Raw genomic sequence first — 15257 nt, 5'->3', positions numbered from 1 at the left:
GGGCCTGAGAAGTTGCATTTCTAGCAAGTTCCCAGGGGGTGTTGATGTTCTTGGTCCAGGGAACACACTTTGAGAATCTCATCTTTAACATCTAGGAACGTTTTGATAATTTGACTAGCAAATCATGCTTTGATTAATAACAACTTATCATAAAGGTCTTATGGGACCAGGTGTTGAGTCTGCTAAGGGATCACAGTTTTGTCCAAGAAACCTCAAAAGAGACTGGTTCAAAGAGATACAGATTGATTTGAGTGCTTTGTGTTCAGAGGTGATACTGGGGAGAATGGAGAGAGAAAAGGCAAGAAGACCCCCCCATTCCAGCTCACCATTCCAGAAGATTGTGCATGCTAAAAGAACAAATAACATCGTTGAGGCCAAAGCCTGCTCTCTACTGGCCCCTGAGTGGAAACGTAAATGTCTTTTGATGCCAAACTTAATCTCTTAACTTGAAAGTTGATTTTCTTAAGAAGGTTAGACAAACATGGGTAGTACTTTCTCAGCAAGCTGTTATGAGCCTAAACTTTGGCTCTTCCCACCCCTGCATGATCCCAGGGATGTATTTTTCTATCTAAATCAATGCTGTTTGATTGTAGTTCTACTCTCTTGCTCTTTTTTACTTGAAGTTACTGCCTTGTATAAACCGTAGTTGTCACCAGACCCAATACGAAACAAGTCCCTTTCTCCAAGACAGAAAAATAGATCCCAGAACTACTGCAGATGTGGTCATTGCCTCATTAACATTGGTTTCTTGTTTCTCTTTTCCAGGAGAAATTGAGCGATGCACATACATCAAATACCACTACTCCTCAGCCACCATCCCCAGAAACCTCACTTTCAATATCACGAAGACCATCCGTCAGGACGAGTGGCATGCCCTACGTAAGTACACCTGAGCCCCTTGGCCATGACTGTGCTGTGATGTCACCTTTGGAGGGCTCAGAGGATAGGATGCCTCCTTCTTAGATCTGTGGACAGTCTCAGAACATTATGGTGGTTCCTTAACAGTGGAGTGCCAATATCTGTGGGTCAGAATTGCCTTGGTTGGTTTTGATTGCATTACAGATTTGGGGAGTTTGCTTCCAAAATTAAAAAAAAAAAAACCCAACAACCAAAAACCAAAAGACAACTAGCAGTTAGATAATTATCTTATTTCACTACCCTGGTAGGCATCTAAGATTTCACCTACCCGATTGACTAATAGCCATTTCTAGAGATGTTAATCAGCACATGGGGACAGAGAGCTAGCTCATCCAAGGATTTAACTTGAATATGTCTCCAGATTGCTTGGAATATTACTGTGGTAACCTGTTAGTCCCTCGGGTTGTCATCTGTAAAGGGTGAGACCAGCTGCTGGTTGCAGGCTGCCTCGCATTGGGGATTTGCTTCTGGGTGGGTCGGGGTAGAATCTGGTCTCAACTTGCAAGTTTCTGTTTACCTTTGAATGATTGTCTATGGGATTCTGATTCTTGTGCAATTGTTCAGCAAAGATCAGAATATCTGCATCCATCGGTGAGGGACTTTCTTGGCTAGGGATCCTCAGAGACTTAAATTACAACGAGAGGGTGACTTAATGAGCAAATAGAGTTCGGTGGCTATTTTTACTCTTCTGCTTTGTGGGGATGCACTGCCTGTCTGGCCGGAGCTCTCCTTCCTTGCAGGCGCAGTTCCTCATGCTGACACATTCAGTAAGCTCCATGCTGCCTCTGTTGCATTCATCACCATCTTTTTGTGTCTAATGTTGAAAGGTTAAGGTTCAGTTTACATTTATATGCGAATGAGTGTTCTTTTATTGTTTCCTGGTAATAAGGATCCCTTAATTGGCAAACTTTGAAGAAGGCAGCTCTCTAGGCTGAAAACATTTCTCTTCTCTTTATTGTTGTCTGTTCTCTTGTGCATGCATTGGGCCCACTAAGTGTATTCCCCTATGTGGTTTGGCTTTAATTAAATACCCACAGCTTGGGGTAGGGGATGGGGAGGTAAGACAGACAAGTAAAGTTAAAGAAAACAGAACCATCATTCATTGGTTTCAAGAAAAATATTGTGGCTGGGTGTCCAGATGATTGTCACTAAATGCTCCTGGCCTGAAATGACAGAGCAGGTGCCATTGGTTGGGCAAAACAAACCAGACTGTTGCCCCTACAAGCCTTCTCCATTTTTAGAGATATTAACCAGCACATGGGGACAAAGAGCTTGTGTTCAAAGAGCATTCCCATGTGCTAGACATCGAGCAAGGCATACAACGTATTTAATTTTAATGTTACATTTGCCTTAGAGACACTAGTAATCAGGGTTATTAATTTCTTTTTGGAGGTAGATGTGAAAGGGCCCAAATAGAGAAATATACAATAGCTATTATTTCCTACAATGCAGTGGTCTATATAGTCACTTATTAGGAACCTAAAAGGGATATTCAAGATCAATAAGTCCTGTTGATTAAACACTTAAATCTAACTTAAGTTTTGGGCGTCATCATAGGATTCAGAATCTAAGAAGGAAGACATTATTGACATAGCAGCTTCAATCCTAATCAACTCAGTGTAACCTAAGTTACTGAGTCTCTGTATGTACCAGGCACGCAGTGGATAACGAGGCCACAGAAGCTCTTTTAAGGAGCCCACATCCGGGAGTGGAGGAGGTAGAGGGTGGGGAGAGACATTCACAGAGCAAATAATTACAAGGCAATGCGATAATTACAATATAGTAGAATTGCTTTAAGCAATTAAGATAGTTTGTGGAAATTTCTCAGCAAGAAGGAGAACCATTTTAGTGTAAATTGCACAGATGCACTTCAAGGGAAACCTGGCAGAACTCTGTTGGCTATGCACACTGTAGATATCTGCAATTCCAAGAGATTACCCACGGAGGGATCACAGCAAACAGCTCACCTGGCATCGGCAAGGACAAGAGGATAGGCTAATGCCCAGGTTTGTGGGGGCTTCTCTGAGCCCTGTGTGTCCCCAGGGCCCTTATTCCAAGCTGTAGTGCTATTGGGTTCTGCAGAATCTAGTGTGTGGCTTCTGCTGTGAATTGGGGTGCTAACAGATCTATTTTTAACTGATAAAAGCCATCTCAACGATTGATATATGAAAAGGCCTTGGGCACCTGGTGTCGGGTGAAGTCGAGGCCACCCTTTGGTGAGGGATTCATCTGCCTGTTTCTCAGAGTCGCCTAATGGGCTGTTAGGCAGAGAGAGAGAGAACATTTGCCACTTCTGACATCGGTGACAGCTATTTTTAGCCAGAGGGCAGGTGAGCATCTGTCACAGCCGAGGTTGCTACTAAGTGGCATTGGGAATGCTGGCCTGATGGTAAAGCATGGAAGTGTCCCTCGTAATTTTCAGAGGTCAGAGAGTGATGTCATCAGGTGAGAAGTAGGCACACGAGCCCCCTTTGGAGTCAAGTAGAAACTGTTAAAGATTAACAAACTCCTGCGGTCAAGCGCTGGAAACGGAAAAAATCAGACTCGGATTTCTTTATTTGGTTTAAGAATCCTTTAACACTCTAAGTGGGATCGAATAAATTCACTTGATACTAGATTGGTTATCGTTTTGTAATTTGGCCATAAAATCTTATGTTTGGTAATTTTTCTCAGTAGATGATTTTTGCCAAGGGAAAGAATTTTTTTTCCCCCTGAAACAACTTCTGGCAAATATCTGGACTTTGGTTAAACTCGTGTTATATACTTTTCGCCAGGGCTTTGCATGTGGTCTGATCGTCACTTTTTTCCATTGATGTGGAAAAAATTTTCAAATAGGAAAAAGCACAATTTGGTTTAAAACTATGTTGGGGTTTTTGAAAATTAATCCCACCAAGGGGGGTTAATTAACCGCTGGGCTGTGAGCTCGTGCACCTACGGCCAGGTGACTGGAAGTGAAGGGATAAAATATTCTTAGGCCACTCGGCTCACAAATCCGAGTGAGAAGAGAGAGTGATCTCCAGAGGAGTGAAGGCCAGAGGATCAGCCTGTGGTGGGGGTGGGGGGGCAAGAGGAGTGGTCTTGTGTATGAGGTTTGAGCGCTGAGTTGTCTGGGTGATTTGGTGACAAGGTTCTGACTCTGGCTTGGATGGTGATTGTTGGTGGGGTGTCGTGGGTGCCTGTTTCTCCTTCCCACCCTGGGAAAAGGCAGAACTCTTTCCGGAATTGGGATCCATGTCCTCAGTCCACCCAGGCCATGCTGTCCACCTGTTGTAGCCCACTTGCCTTCCCACCCACCCACTGCCTCCTTTTAGGTGCCAGTGGCCCTGGGTGGGCAGTGGGCAGTGAGAACAGTGTTTGTCCTGCCTCTAGGGGCTCTGGGTGAGCTGCATTCCTGATCTAGGTCTGACGGCTGCCTCTAGGGCAGAGCAGGACAGGCCAGTGAGGAGGGGAAGGTGGCCGCGGGAGATGATCTTGGCTAATGCCACTCCTGGTGGGTTGTCTGGTTTAACGTTTTGTATATGACAGAATTCAGCCGGCAGTGGTCAGGGGGAGCAGTAGCATCATAAACGGTGCTGCTTCTTCCTCTCACATGAATACGTCCCCACAGGCTTTTCAGATCCCGCGGTTCAGTCTGTGGTGGCAGTACTCATTTGGAGAATTCTGTGTCCTCATGCAACCCCCAAAATCCCTTGAGGCCATCCTGAGTGGCTCTGCCTTTGTTCTCCCCGCCACTGGTGTCCCTTTGGCATGCCCCTCGGCACAGCCAGGCACCTGGCCTCTTGCCCAGTGGCAGGGTAAGGAGACATGGATGGTCACGAGCCTGGGTGGCGTGTGATGGGGCCTGGGTGGCCAGGATGGGCTCTGGCAGAGGGAGGAGGCCCAGAAAGCAGGGTCTGGGAAGATGTCATTGAGAGGTGAGAGCTGTCGCAAGAAGGAGCTGGGATGGTGTGGAGCTGGGCCTTGGGCTGCACCAGCAGGACCCCAGGGAGGTTGGCAGGGGGAACCCCATGGCAGAGCCTGCCTGAGGTGTCAGGGCAGGCACCCACTGGACAGCGTGACAAAGGTGGCCCTTGCTTGGCCCCCAATCTCCTGATCGCTGGGCAGGGCCTCTGTGGGCAGCTGTACTGAGGTTCCTTCAGGGTCGGAGCCCTGACTTGAAGTGAGCTCGGATGTTCTCATTCTGCTTGGCATTTTCAAGATGGAGGTTTCAGCTTGCGGTCGATTGCCCCTGGAGTGGGAATACGGGAGCTGGGACCCCACTTGCCTGCAATCAGATCCTCTCCGTTATTTTTCAAGAGGCTGAGAGCCAAGAAAGCTGGAGAGTTTTTTTGAAGCTTCCTTCTGTCAGGACTGAGGGTTCAACTAATTGGATTGGATGGTCACACAGCACATTTCCAGCTGGCTGGGGAGGGAGAGAGGGAGAGATGATTTCCCTCCTCACTCCGGCCCTGCCCCCCACGCCCCCAGACACACACACACACACACACACACACACATACATACACACACAAGCTGACACAGTGGCCCTGCGGCTGTTGCCTCAGGCAAACTGAGCACTAACTAGGACCCAGCAGAACAGGTGCCTCATCCGTGTCATGAGGGCCCTGCGCCTTTGCCCACCCAGCGGGGCTCTGCACTGGTGGGGGTGGGGCAAAGAATGTGGGAGCCATCCTGAAGCAGGGTGCAGGGAGCACAGGGAAAGTCAAGCTTGGCTGGAAGAGGGAGGGCGAGGAGAGAGAAGAAGAAAGAGGGAAGGGAAGCAGGCAGAGCTGGAGACTGAGGCTTTGTGGAGGAACAGGGACATTTTAGTGAACACATCACTAAGAGGGACAAACTACTGCAGACAGGTGGGTGACACACTGGGCTCCCTGTCCCTGAAGTTCTTGACCTCTCACCCTTGCCTGTGGGTTAGCTCACTCTTGGGGTCCAGCCCTGACCCCAGGCTGGTATGTAAGTAAGAAGCCCAGTGTGTCCTGCTGCTCTGGTGTGGATCTTGGTGCAGAACTCTTACCTTATTCTGCTTGGCCAAGCCTTGCCTGCCCCCTCCTTACCTGGCCTCTCTCACACCCTCTTCCTCATCCTCCTCTCTTTCCAGAACTAGAAGCTGCCCCTGAACCCCAGCCTCCCTGGTGCTGTCCAGACTCCCTCCAGCTGCCCCACATCCTGCCCACCTCTTGGGCCCTAGGCGGCTCCCTGCCCCTCCCCACTTGCATGGGCCTTCTGGCCTTGGACTTGTGTTGGCTCTTTGCCTGGTGGTACCTGCCTTTCTTTTCCTGATGAACTGGCCTGGCAGGTCCTAGGCCAGCCTGCTCGTCTATAGAGCGGCCGCTTTCTGGACTTTCTTCCCATTCAGATAGCTCTGGCCTCCCTAGCCCAGGAGTCACCTGGATTCCTGGTCCCTCCTTCACCAGCCATCCTTGTTATGACAAGATGAATGCTGTAGACCAAAGGGCTCGGGATGAAACTAACAGTAATTATAGCAACAGTAAGCATCTCCTTGTTCACATCAGCTGGAACGCTCCTCAGAGGATGCCTTGTGTTTTCTCCTAGGAGCCCAGTGTGCACTGTTATGGTGGCTTCGCACATGAGTTAACCAAGTGGTGAGGGCAGGGGACTGCCTAGGAGTCCTGTCTGGGATCTCAGAGGAGTCTGAGGATGAGGACTCAGAATCCAGATCTGAACTCCTATGGACTCCCTCCAGCTATTTTTCTCTTTTTGTTTTTGGCTGATGTTATGTAAAACAGGCTAATGAGGTAAACATCCCAGACATTAGAAGCTTGGGTCCCCTGCAGCGTCAGCCATTTTCCTCTCCCACATCGGCATCTGAGCTCAGCCAGTGTGAGGCTCTTATTGTGTGCGTTCTGTTGTGAGCTGCCTCTTGTTTGCAAGACTGGCATCTATGGGGGTTGTAACTAGCAAGAAACCATCCCCAAAATTGGGGAAGCTTGGTAGCACAGAAGCTCAGCTGACAGAGCATCACCATATGTTGCCCTGTATCCTGAAGTCTTTGCTTTTTGCAAACCATTCCATGTCTCTCTGCTCCCACCCAGCCACTGCGGGGAACATTGGAAACCTTTTGGGACACCCATTGCCTTGCGCCTGTTCTCCCAGAGCTCTGGTGGTTTTTCTGCAGCAAGCCAGGCAGGCAACACAAACCTCTTAATGTGATATTGCACCTAGACCTGCTCTTGCAGTGGTAACTCATGCCAGGATGTTTCCTTTCCTTCAGAGCTTTCCTGTCTGTCAAAACTTACCTCTCCTTTGTTCTACTTTCTAAGATTTCTGCTGGAGAATAGATTTACTACTTTGATGAACATGTTAAGCTAAGGGGTTAATGTCTTCTTGGATTACCTTCCCTGGATAGCATTTTTATTTTGCAGGAGACCTACTCAAAGGAATGATAGTGAGGGTATTACAGGTAATATGAAGATGTTTTAAAATCTTTAACACAGAAGCAGCTGTTGATCCCATCTCCTTAGATAGCTGGCCTGGCTGGGGGTCAGTGATGAAAATGGATTGGACAAAAGGGAGAGTTTATTTTTGAGATGACTGTAGGGCTAGGGAAGGGAGGATTTCTGGAGAAGAGGTGGGGTGAAGTACGGTACAGCCTTTTCTGTTAACGACATCTATGTCCTGGAAAAAACCTGAGAACTATGGTGCTGGTATAAATGCAGTCTTCCAGCCACAATTCACCTGAACGTGCAGGTCCAATTTTGTGCTGGGAATTAGTCGGAAGTCTGGCCTGGAGGCATTCTCTCAGCTTCTGCAGATTGGAAGTTGCTTTCTTCTGGCTGAGTGCATTGATACTGACACCACAAAGGAGAACTGGGCACAATCCCACCGGCCTCCTTCATCCGTTTGTTCATTTACTCGTTCGATAGTTGTGGAGTGCCTATTCTGTGAGCATTCTCATGTCAGATGCTGGGGGCAGGGGAGATATTAAAAGGTATTGTGCTTTCCAAATTGGATGATACATTTCCAGGTGCCAACAAGGCAAGGCCTCAAACTGCTTATTGCTTAATGTTTATTGACTACCCAGAGAGTGCAGGTTAATGCTGCTGACACATACACCTCATGGGTCCTAACCTCCATACTTAAATCAGCAAGGATTCATCACAGGAGGAAAGAAAAACAAAATATGAGACAAAAGGATCACATCACAGAGGCATGGCCTGGTCACAGCAAGGGAAAAGTGGGCATTGTCTAGGATCTGCTTCTTGTTGGCCCTCTGGGGGAGCTGTCCCAGCTCCAGGTGCTGAAAAGGAAGCTCAGTGTGGCAGGTGATTACTCTTTCCAACAGTTAAGACAGTCCGAGTTCAGCATCCCAGCAAGCTGCTGCAGTGAGGAGGAAGAACAAGACCAGGAGTTGAGTGTTCCAGCTGGCAGGGACAGCTCAGCACTAGGGAATCTGGGTTAGGTGAGACACGGATGTCTGGACAGGCAGATACCTGGCATCAAAGCAGTGGGTCAGCAGCTATGAGTAGAGTGGGTGCTACTTAGGGGTTTAGGACTACATGATTCAATTCCCAGGGGGGAGGCTTAGCCAAAGGAGGGAAAGCCCCAGTTCTATAAGAAATCTGTCATAGTAGGGGATTAGAATAAGAAATAGAGAACAGTGGCTAAAAGAGAAGTCCATTTATAAGAACTGGGGCACACAGGCAGGGGTGCTATGCCCAGAACAAATGTGAGTCCATTTTAGTCAGAGCACCAGTCACGAACTGTGATCAGGCTTTGGGGTGAGGGTTCTGAAGACGAGTGGGACTGTGGGGAGGGGAGGGGGAGGTGTCTGGGAAACAGGATGGTGTAACAGAAAAAGTAAGCAAGTTCTACATTGTGTGGTGAAGGTCCTGCCAGAGTCAAGACCAGTGCCTCCCAATGTGGTCCGTGGTGCAGCAGCATCAGCGGCATCTAGGGAACTTGCTAGAAATGCAAATTCTCGGGCCCTATCCTAAACCTTTTGAGTCAGAATCTGTAGAGGTGGGAACAGGAATCTGTGTGATTTTCAACACATTAAAGTTTGAGAACTCTTCTTGGTCTGGAGGGTGTTGGTGTGGACTGTAGTGGTCAGAGGAGAGTCAGGGCAGGAGAGAGCATGAGCAGGCTCGGGATGAGAGCTGGGAAATGGAGTGTGGCGATTAGCACAGCCTCTCACAGAAGCGGGACTTGTACCAGTGCATTGTGTGTTGATCATGTCTATTCGGTTATAGCTTTGGTAATTTACTTTCCTTCCATATTTCTTGTTGTTAGTTGAATAAACCAGCATGGAAGGGGTGAAGTGGATTTCCTTTTTTTCATTGTGTGTGTTAACTGAGAGAATACTCCTAATATCAGACAAGATCAGATGCATTCAGGGTGATATGGCTGTAGATAATACTCTTAATATCTAGCCTCAAATCTCTATCTTGTGTTTCCCATGTATTCCTGCACTCAGAAACAGGCTTCAAGCTCCACTGAATCCAGGGGACATTGGATTGAGTTGCAGCTCTGCCACTCTCTAGGTATAGGACTCTGGGAAAACTATTTATTTGTTTTGAACCCAGTACACTTTTCTGTAAAAAGGAGATAGTAATACCTGCGGAGGATTAATAAAAAACTTAAATTAAATAATTCAATTCATGCATGATCTCTCAGTAACTTTACAAAGTCTGATGCCAACCAGCATTAGCTGCTACTATTTTTGGAAGACAAGAGCTATAGCAAGCACTGAGATCTCCATTGGATCTGGGGGGAACGTCTCTGAAATGGCATTTCACTGGCTTTCTATTAGACTCTGTGCAGCCTGTGTGTGTGTGTGTGTGTGTGTGAGTTGGCCTTGCACGTGGCTCTGTGTGTCGGTGAGTCTGTTGTGGGTTTGCTGCCTGCACAGGTGCATGTGATGGAAGCTTGCATCAGGTGTTTACAGTGTGGGAATGGCAAGTGGCTGAGAGTATTGTTTGCTGGCAAGAATGTGGCATATCGTGAAAGGAGTTTCAGAGCAGAAAATCATCGGTGTTTGAGATCCTTAGTGTGATAGCAGCAGAAGCAGCAGCCCTCTAATCTACCGGTTGCGTCCAATAAGAATGCAATTTAGGCAATAACAGTCTCTAAAAGAAGATTTATGTACTGTGTGTCTAAAAGAAACATTTCGGAGCTTTGAAGGTAAACACAATGTGAGTATGTTTGTGTTGAAATTGTTGTGGAGTACCAAAAGACTCTCACCTAACTGTCCTAGCCCAGCCCTGCCTTCCAGAAAGGCTGTGGTCCCCAGTGTTTACTATGATCAGATCCTCTTCTATTCCTGAATTGAAAATACGTATCCCAAAGGACGGCTCAGGAAGAGAATAAGAGCTATGGTCGGGGGAGGCGATACTCCTCCCCTGGGGGAAAAGGTGCTCCTCACTTTCATCTCTGCCACGGTGCTGGTGTGGGTCATGGTCATGGATTCTGCCTGTTTGGTGTTACAAAGTAAGAAGGACCAAGAACTGCAGGGAGATAGGTTGCCTTGAAGATTGCTTATAAGCCACCAAATGGATGAGGTGGGGGCTCTAGCTCTGCCTGATCTGAATCCCTGTTGGGGGCAGGGGTGGGCCTGAGTGTTGTTGGGGCTGTTCCGCAGTTGTAACTGTGGGGAAAAGATGGAGCTTAAGTCTTGGTTCTAGGGAACTGCCAAGCCCATGGTGTGGGCAGAAGGCAAGAATCAGATCAAAGTTCAGGCAAGGGCCAGGCACAGTGGCTCATGCTTGTAATCCAAGTGCTTTGGGGGACCAGAGTGGGAGGATCACTTGAGGCCAGGAGTTCAAGACCAGCCTAGCAACATAATAAGACCCCCCATCTCTACAAAAAATAAGAACAATTATCTGGGCATGGTGGCTGAGGTGGGAGGATCGCTTGAGCCAAGGAGATCAAGTTTACAGTGAGCTGTGATAGCACCATTGCACTCTAGTCTGAGTGACAGAGCAAGACTCTGTCTCAAAACAAAAACAAAAACAAAATCCAAAGTGCAGGTAAGGGGGAGTGAGTGGGCTTACACAGAGACACTACAAAGTACTCCTGAGGCCATAGACTCTGGCATTGCTTATCAAGTCACAGTTAGTGACTGGCAGTGTTGGCTTCTAGGAAAAGCCCTAGATTTCTTTGTTCATGGCTAAGAAGAAAGTCAGCATGAATCCATCAGGCTTAAGGACATATTATTGGCCACTGTCTTAGTGGTGGAGTTACCTAGTCAGAGATAAAATGTTTGAGGCTTCTCAAATGGAAGGGCCCCGTCAGATGTCCCTGGGAACTGACCTTCTTCCTTCCTTAGGCTTTGGAACTGATGTTCCCTGTGATTTTCACTCTTCTCTGTCTTGCCCTGATATTTAACTCTGGTTTGAGCTTGGAGGTCATAGTAACCAAGAGGCCTGTGTGGTGCTGGGTCATGCTGACTTACCTAAAGCAGTTTTCCAGGAAATTCAGCCTTGCTCATGCAGAATCAGAGTTGTGTGTGTGTGTGTGTGTGTGTGTGTGTGTGTGTGTGTGTTTGGGTGGGGGTGGGGAGACCCAAAGCCTAGTGGTACTTGTCTTGCTCGCTCTCCATGCACATCTATCCAAGGAGCCTTCCACGGAAAGTTGGTAGAGAATACAATTCAAACATTCTTAGATCCTTCACAATTCAATGTTCCAATTGGTGCTGTCCAATAGAACTTCCTATGAAGATGGAAATGTTCTGTAAATCTACACTGCCCAATATGGTAGCCACAAGCCACGTGGGGCTATTGAGCACTAGAAATATGACCAATTCAACCAAGGAATTAAGTTTCAAACTTTATTTCATTAAAATTAATTTAAATTTGAATTTAAATAGTCACACATTGCCCGCAGCTATTGTATTGGACAGAGCAGTTCCAAACAAGCGATCCTTGTATTTCTTATATAGATTCTATTTCCAAATTATAAACTCTTATGATCACTCATACATTAAATACAAAACCTTATAGGCTATCTGTACACCCCAGCCATTTTGGGGGAGATAGAAATGCACTTTCCTTTGAGTCTCCAGTGTCCTGCCTGCCACTCTGCCCTTGGACTCCCAGAAGCTCTAACACCAGAGCTACCTGGGGTGTTCCTAGGCTTTTCTGCTGATCTGTACCCTGTGCAGGTAAGGAGAGGCCACAGGGAAAGGTCTCCTCATTGACCTGAGCCTTACCTGGCCCAGGATGTTACAGGCTGGGTCCCCGGGAAGCAGACTCAGAGGGAGCTCCATCCCTTCAGAACCCACACCGTGGAAGGGAAGGGGAGGACACAGGGTTTGGCATAGGGAGGTGCAGTGAAACCCCTTAGAGGGCTCCGGTTCTAGAGTAGCCCTTCGGAGTTTCCTGAGTGGGGCTGAAGTGGCTGGGACTTTATACTGCCACACGGTCACTTCCTGGATGTGGGCACTAGGAGTAGAGTGACCTTGGGTGTGTGTCTCTCTGTGTCAAGCCATCTCTAAAGGGGCTGGCCTCTGAAGGCTGACAGCCCTTCCAGAACCTGACCAACCAGCCCTTCCTTGATGAGGGGTGTGGGAGGTGCACCACAGTGTCTATCATGCAGGCTTTGACTGACGCAGTCAGTGGAGGTTGCCAGTGAGGTGACTGAGACAAGAGGTCAGTACCTCCCCCAGAGCTGCGATAAGAGGTGGAGGAGGAACTAGAACCCGGGCCACTGTGACTACGAAATTCATGCTCTCTCCTCACCCCAGCAGCCCTGCCCATGCGTCATGAGGCAGGCCCACTGCCCTTCTCTTCTCCCAGGGGGGCTGCCTGCCCTATCGTCCACCCTGCCCCCCATGGGCTCCATCCTGTGTCTAAGGTAAATGAAGAACCCTCTTCTTTGTTCAAAATAAATGAAAGAAAGCTATTTATTTTCCACTTTTCTGTTTTTCTTTTTCATTTAATTACTGGTATCACAACAAGATTTTTTTTCTATTGCTTTTCATTACAAATGTATAGTATTTCATCTACATTATGAGTTAAATAGGCTTTTGTGGACTAGCCTAGAAACCCAATCATCATTTATAACAGATATGACTTCTCTGGAAATGGGTTCTGAATTCCAAATAACTGACGTAACAAATGAGATTTTGGAATGGAATTCATTTTGAAGCTGGAGAGTTTACATCTTTCTGCTGCCTAGGCAATTTTGCCTCTGAATGGACTCCCCAGCCCCTCCCCCTGGCTACATCTGTCATTTGTAGGCTGGATCTCCGAATCTGACACCCTCGTCTCCCATGTTGAAAGCTCAGATCCCCTGTCCCTTGTTCTCAGCCCACAGCCAGCTGCTGATACAAAATTAATGAACGCCCCTGAGGCGTTCTGTGTAGGCTTGCATGCGATCCAGAAACCCACCAAGGGACACCAAGTGTCCTTGGTGCTTGGGATCATTCAGTCTGCAGCCCCAGTCTCAGGTCACATTGGTAGAATGAGACTAATTATGCCACATTTCCCTGAAGCTCTTTGCTTGGGCACCTGGCACCAAATTAGAAATGAGCAGTTGGAGGTGTGTGTGGTGTCGTGTGTGGCGTGTGTGAGCTTCTGGAAGCTGAGAGGCTGCAAAACATGGGTGTGGAGGTGTTACATTTGATTGACGTCAGCACCTGTGTTCCATACACCCCATCCCTCCGCTCATTCCTGGAGCTTCTAGATGCTGCACAGTTGCCAAGGGAACTAGGAAAAGCAACTGTACATGAACTACCTCCTCCCCAAAGCTCATGGGCACATCCTCTTGGGGGAAGTAGAGGAAAAGGAAGAGGTTATCCCTTCAGGTGGTTGTGCATGAACGTGGGGGCAATGCTGAGAGACACCAGGCCTTGGTACTTAGCTCCATGTCAACAGCCCCCTCCACTGTCCCTATGTCACCTGAGTTCCCTCATGTCACCCTCTCCCCATCTCTCGATGTCATCAGTTTTTACGCTCAAGGGAACCTTTAATTTCCAGGGTGTAAAAATTACTTCATATCGAAAAGAGTAGGGACCTCTGGTTTATGGGTAAAGTGTGAAATCCAGCTACTGTTTAGCTTGGCAGAGGTAACAGAAATGTGAAATTTTAAAAATTATTGATACTAGCCCGGATCAGTTCCCTCATCGAATGGAAGGGCCAGATTCTGAGTGTTTACAGTTCCGATCAGAGCTCTGCAGGTCTGGTTGGTGCGGAGCCATCTTTGGTTGTTCTTGGGATGGCCTCGCACCGCCGGTCCTTCATTCCTAGCGACTGAGGCTCTGCTCTGTGCGGTTTGGAGCTGGCAGTGAGAGGGCACCTTCAGGGAGCCTATGGTCTCCTGGGGAACACAGGGCAGAGACACAAACTCAGGACAGCAGAGGCTGGTGCTACAGGATGTGGCAAACAAAATGCTGCTGGCAGCATCCAGAGGAGGAAGTGACATCTTAACTTGTATAACAGGCCTAATGTACTTCAGTCATTTACTCAAGTGAAATGTATTGAGTTTCCATCATTTACCAGGCACTGTTCTAGGCACTGATGAAACAGGGGACCATCCCTGCCCTCGTGGAGCTCGCATCCACTGCTTACTGACTGCTTAACGTGTGCGGGGGCTGTGGTAAGTCCCTGCTGTACATTGTTTCACTGAAATCCCAAGGAAGTACATGTTATTATTGTCTCTGTTTGGCAAAGGAGGAAACTGAGGCTAACGGAGGTTAAATAACTTACTGAAGAGCCATGTAGTGTGAATATTATCACTTTATGAGACCCAAGGAAATGCATCTGTCAGCCAGGTGTGGGACGGATGGAAGTGGGCAGTGTCTGGACTCTGTGAGGAGCCTTCTGTGACATTCCTGTTCAGAGATGATGGGTCTGGACTGGATTCTCAGCAGTGGGTGTGTGAGACTTGATCAAATAAGGAGGTGAGACCACCTGCTAAGAAAGTGGGTGTACTTGTGTGTTTGCGGGGGAGAGCTGAGATTCTGAGGAGTGTAGACAAGGTCTGAATAAGCTTCTGTGGCTGTTTTCAACCCACTCCCTATAGGAGCACAGTAACTGTCCTTACCTTCAGGAAAAGTATTTAGCAGCTAACTGTATGTGTGGAATATGGGATAAATCCTAGAAAGCAAGCTTTCCTTGAAGTGTAGGGAAGAGTGAACCATATTTTTGTGTAGCTTACATTTATCTTTCCATACAAAAAAAAATATATATATATACACATATATATATATATATTTGATTTTCCCTTTCCTTTGAGTCTCCAGTGTCCTGCCTGCCACTCTGCCCTTGGACTCCCAGAAGCTCTAACACCATTCTTGTTGTTAGTTGAATAAACCAGCATGGAAGGGGTGAAGTGGATTTCCTTTTTTCATTGTGTATGTTAACTGAGAGAATACTCCTAATATC

General features: G+C 47.6%; 1 protein-coding gene across 1 annotated transcript in view; it reads left to right on the top strand.

Annotated features, from left to right (window-relative positions):
* TMEM178B (transmembrane protein 178B) overlaps positions 1–15257 on the top strand; it is a 367840-nt gene that overhangs the window by 132854 nt on the left and 219729 nt on the right. Inside the window, exon 2 of the mRNA XM_012649757.1 lies at positions 766–879. Coding sequence (XP_012505211.1) covers positions 766–879 — 114 coding nt within the window. The remainder of the gene's footprint in view (positions 1–765; positions 880–15257) is intronic.

This window comes from Propithecus coquereli, unplaced genomic scaffold (assembly GCF_000956105.1).
Source record: "Propithecus coquereli isolate 6110/MARCELLA unplaced genomic scaffold, Pcoq_1.0 Scaffold302, whole genome shotgun sequence".
NCBI classification, from domain to species: Eukaryota; Metazoa; Chordata; class Mammalia; order Primates; family Indriidae; genus Propithecus; species Propithecus coquereli.
Note: the sequence above shows the minus strand (reverse complement) of the source record. Positions and strands in the feature narration are given on the sequence as shown.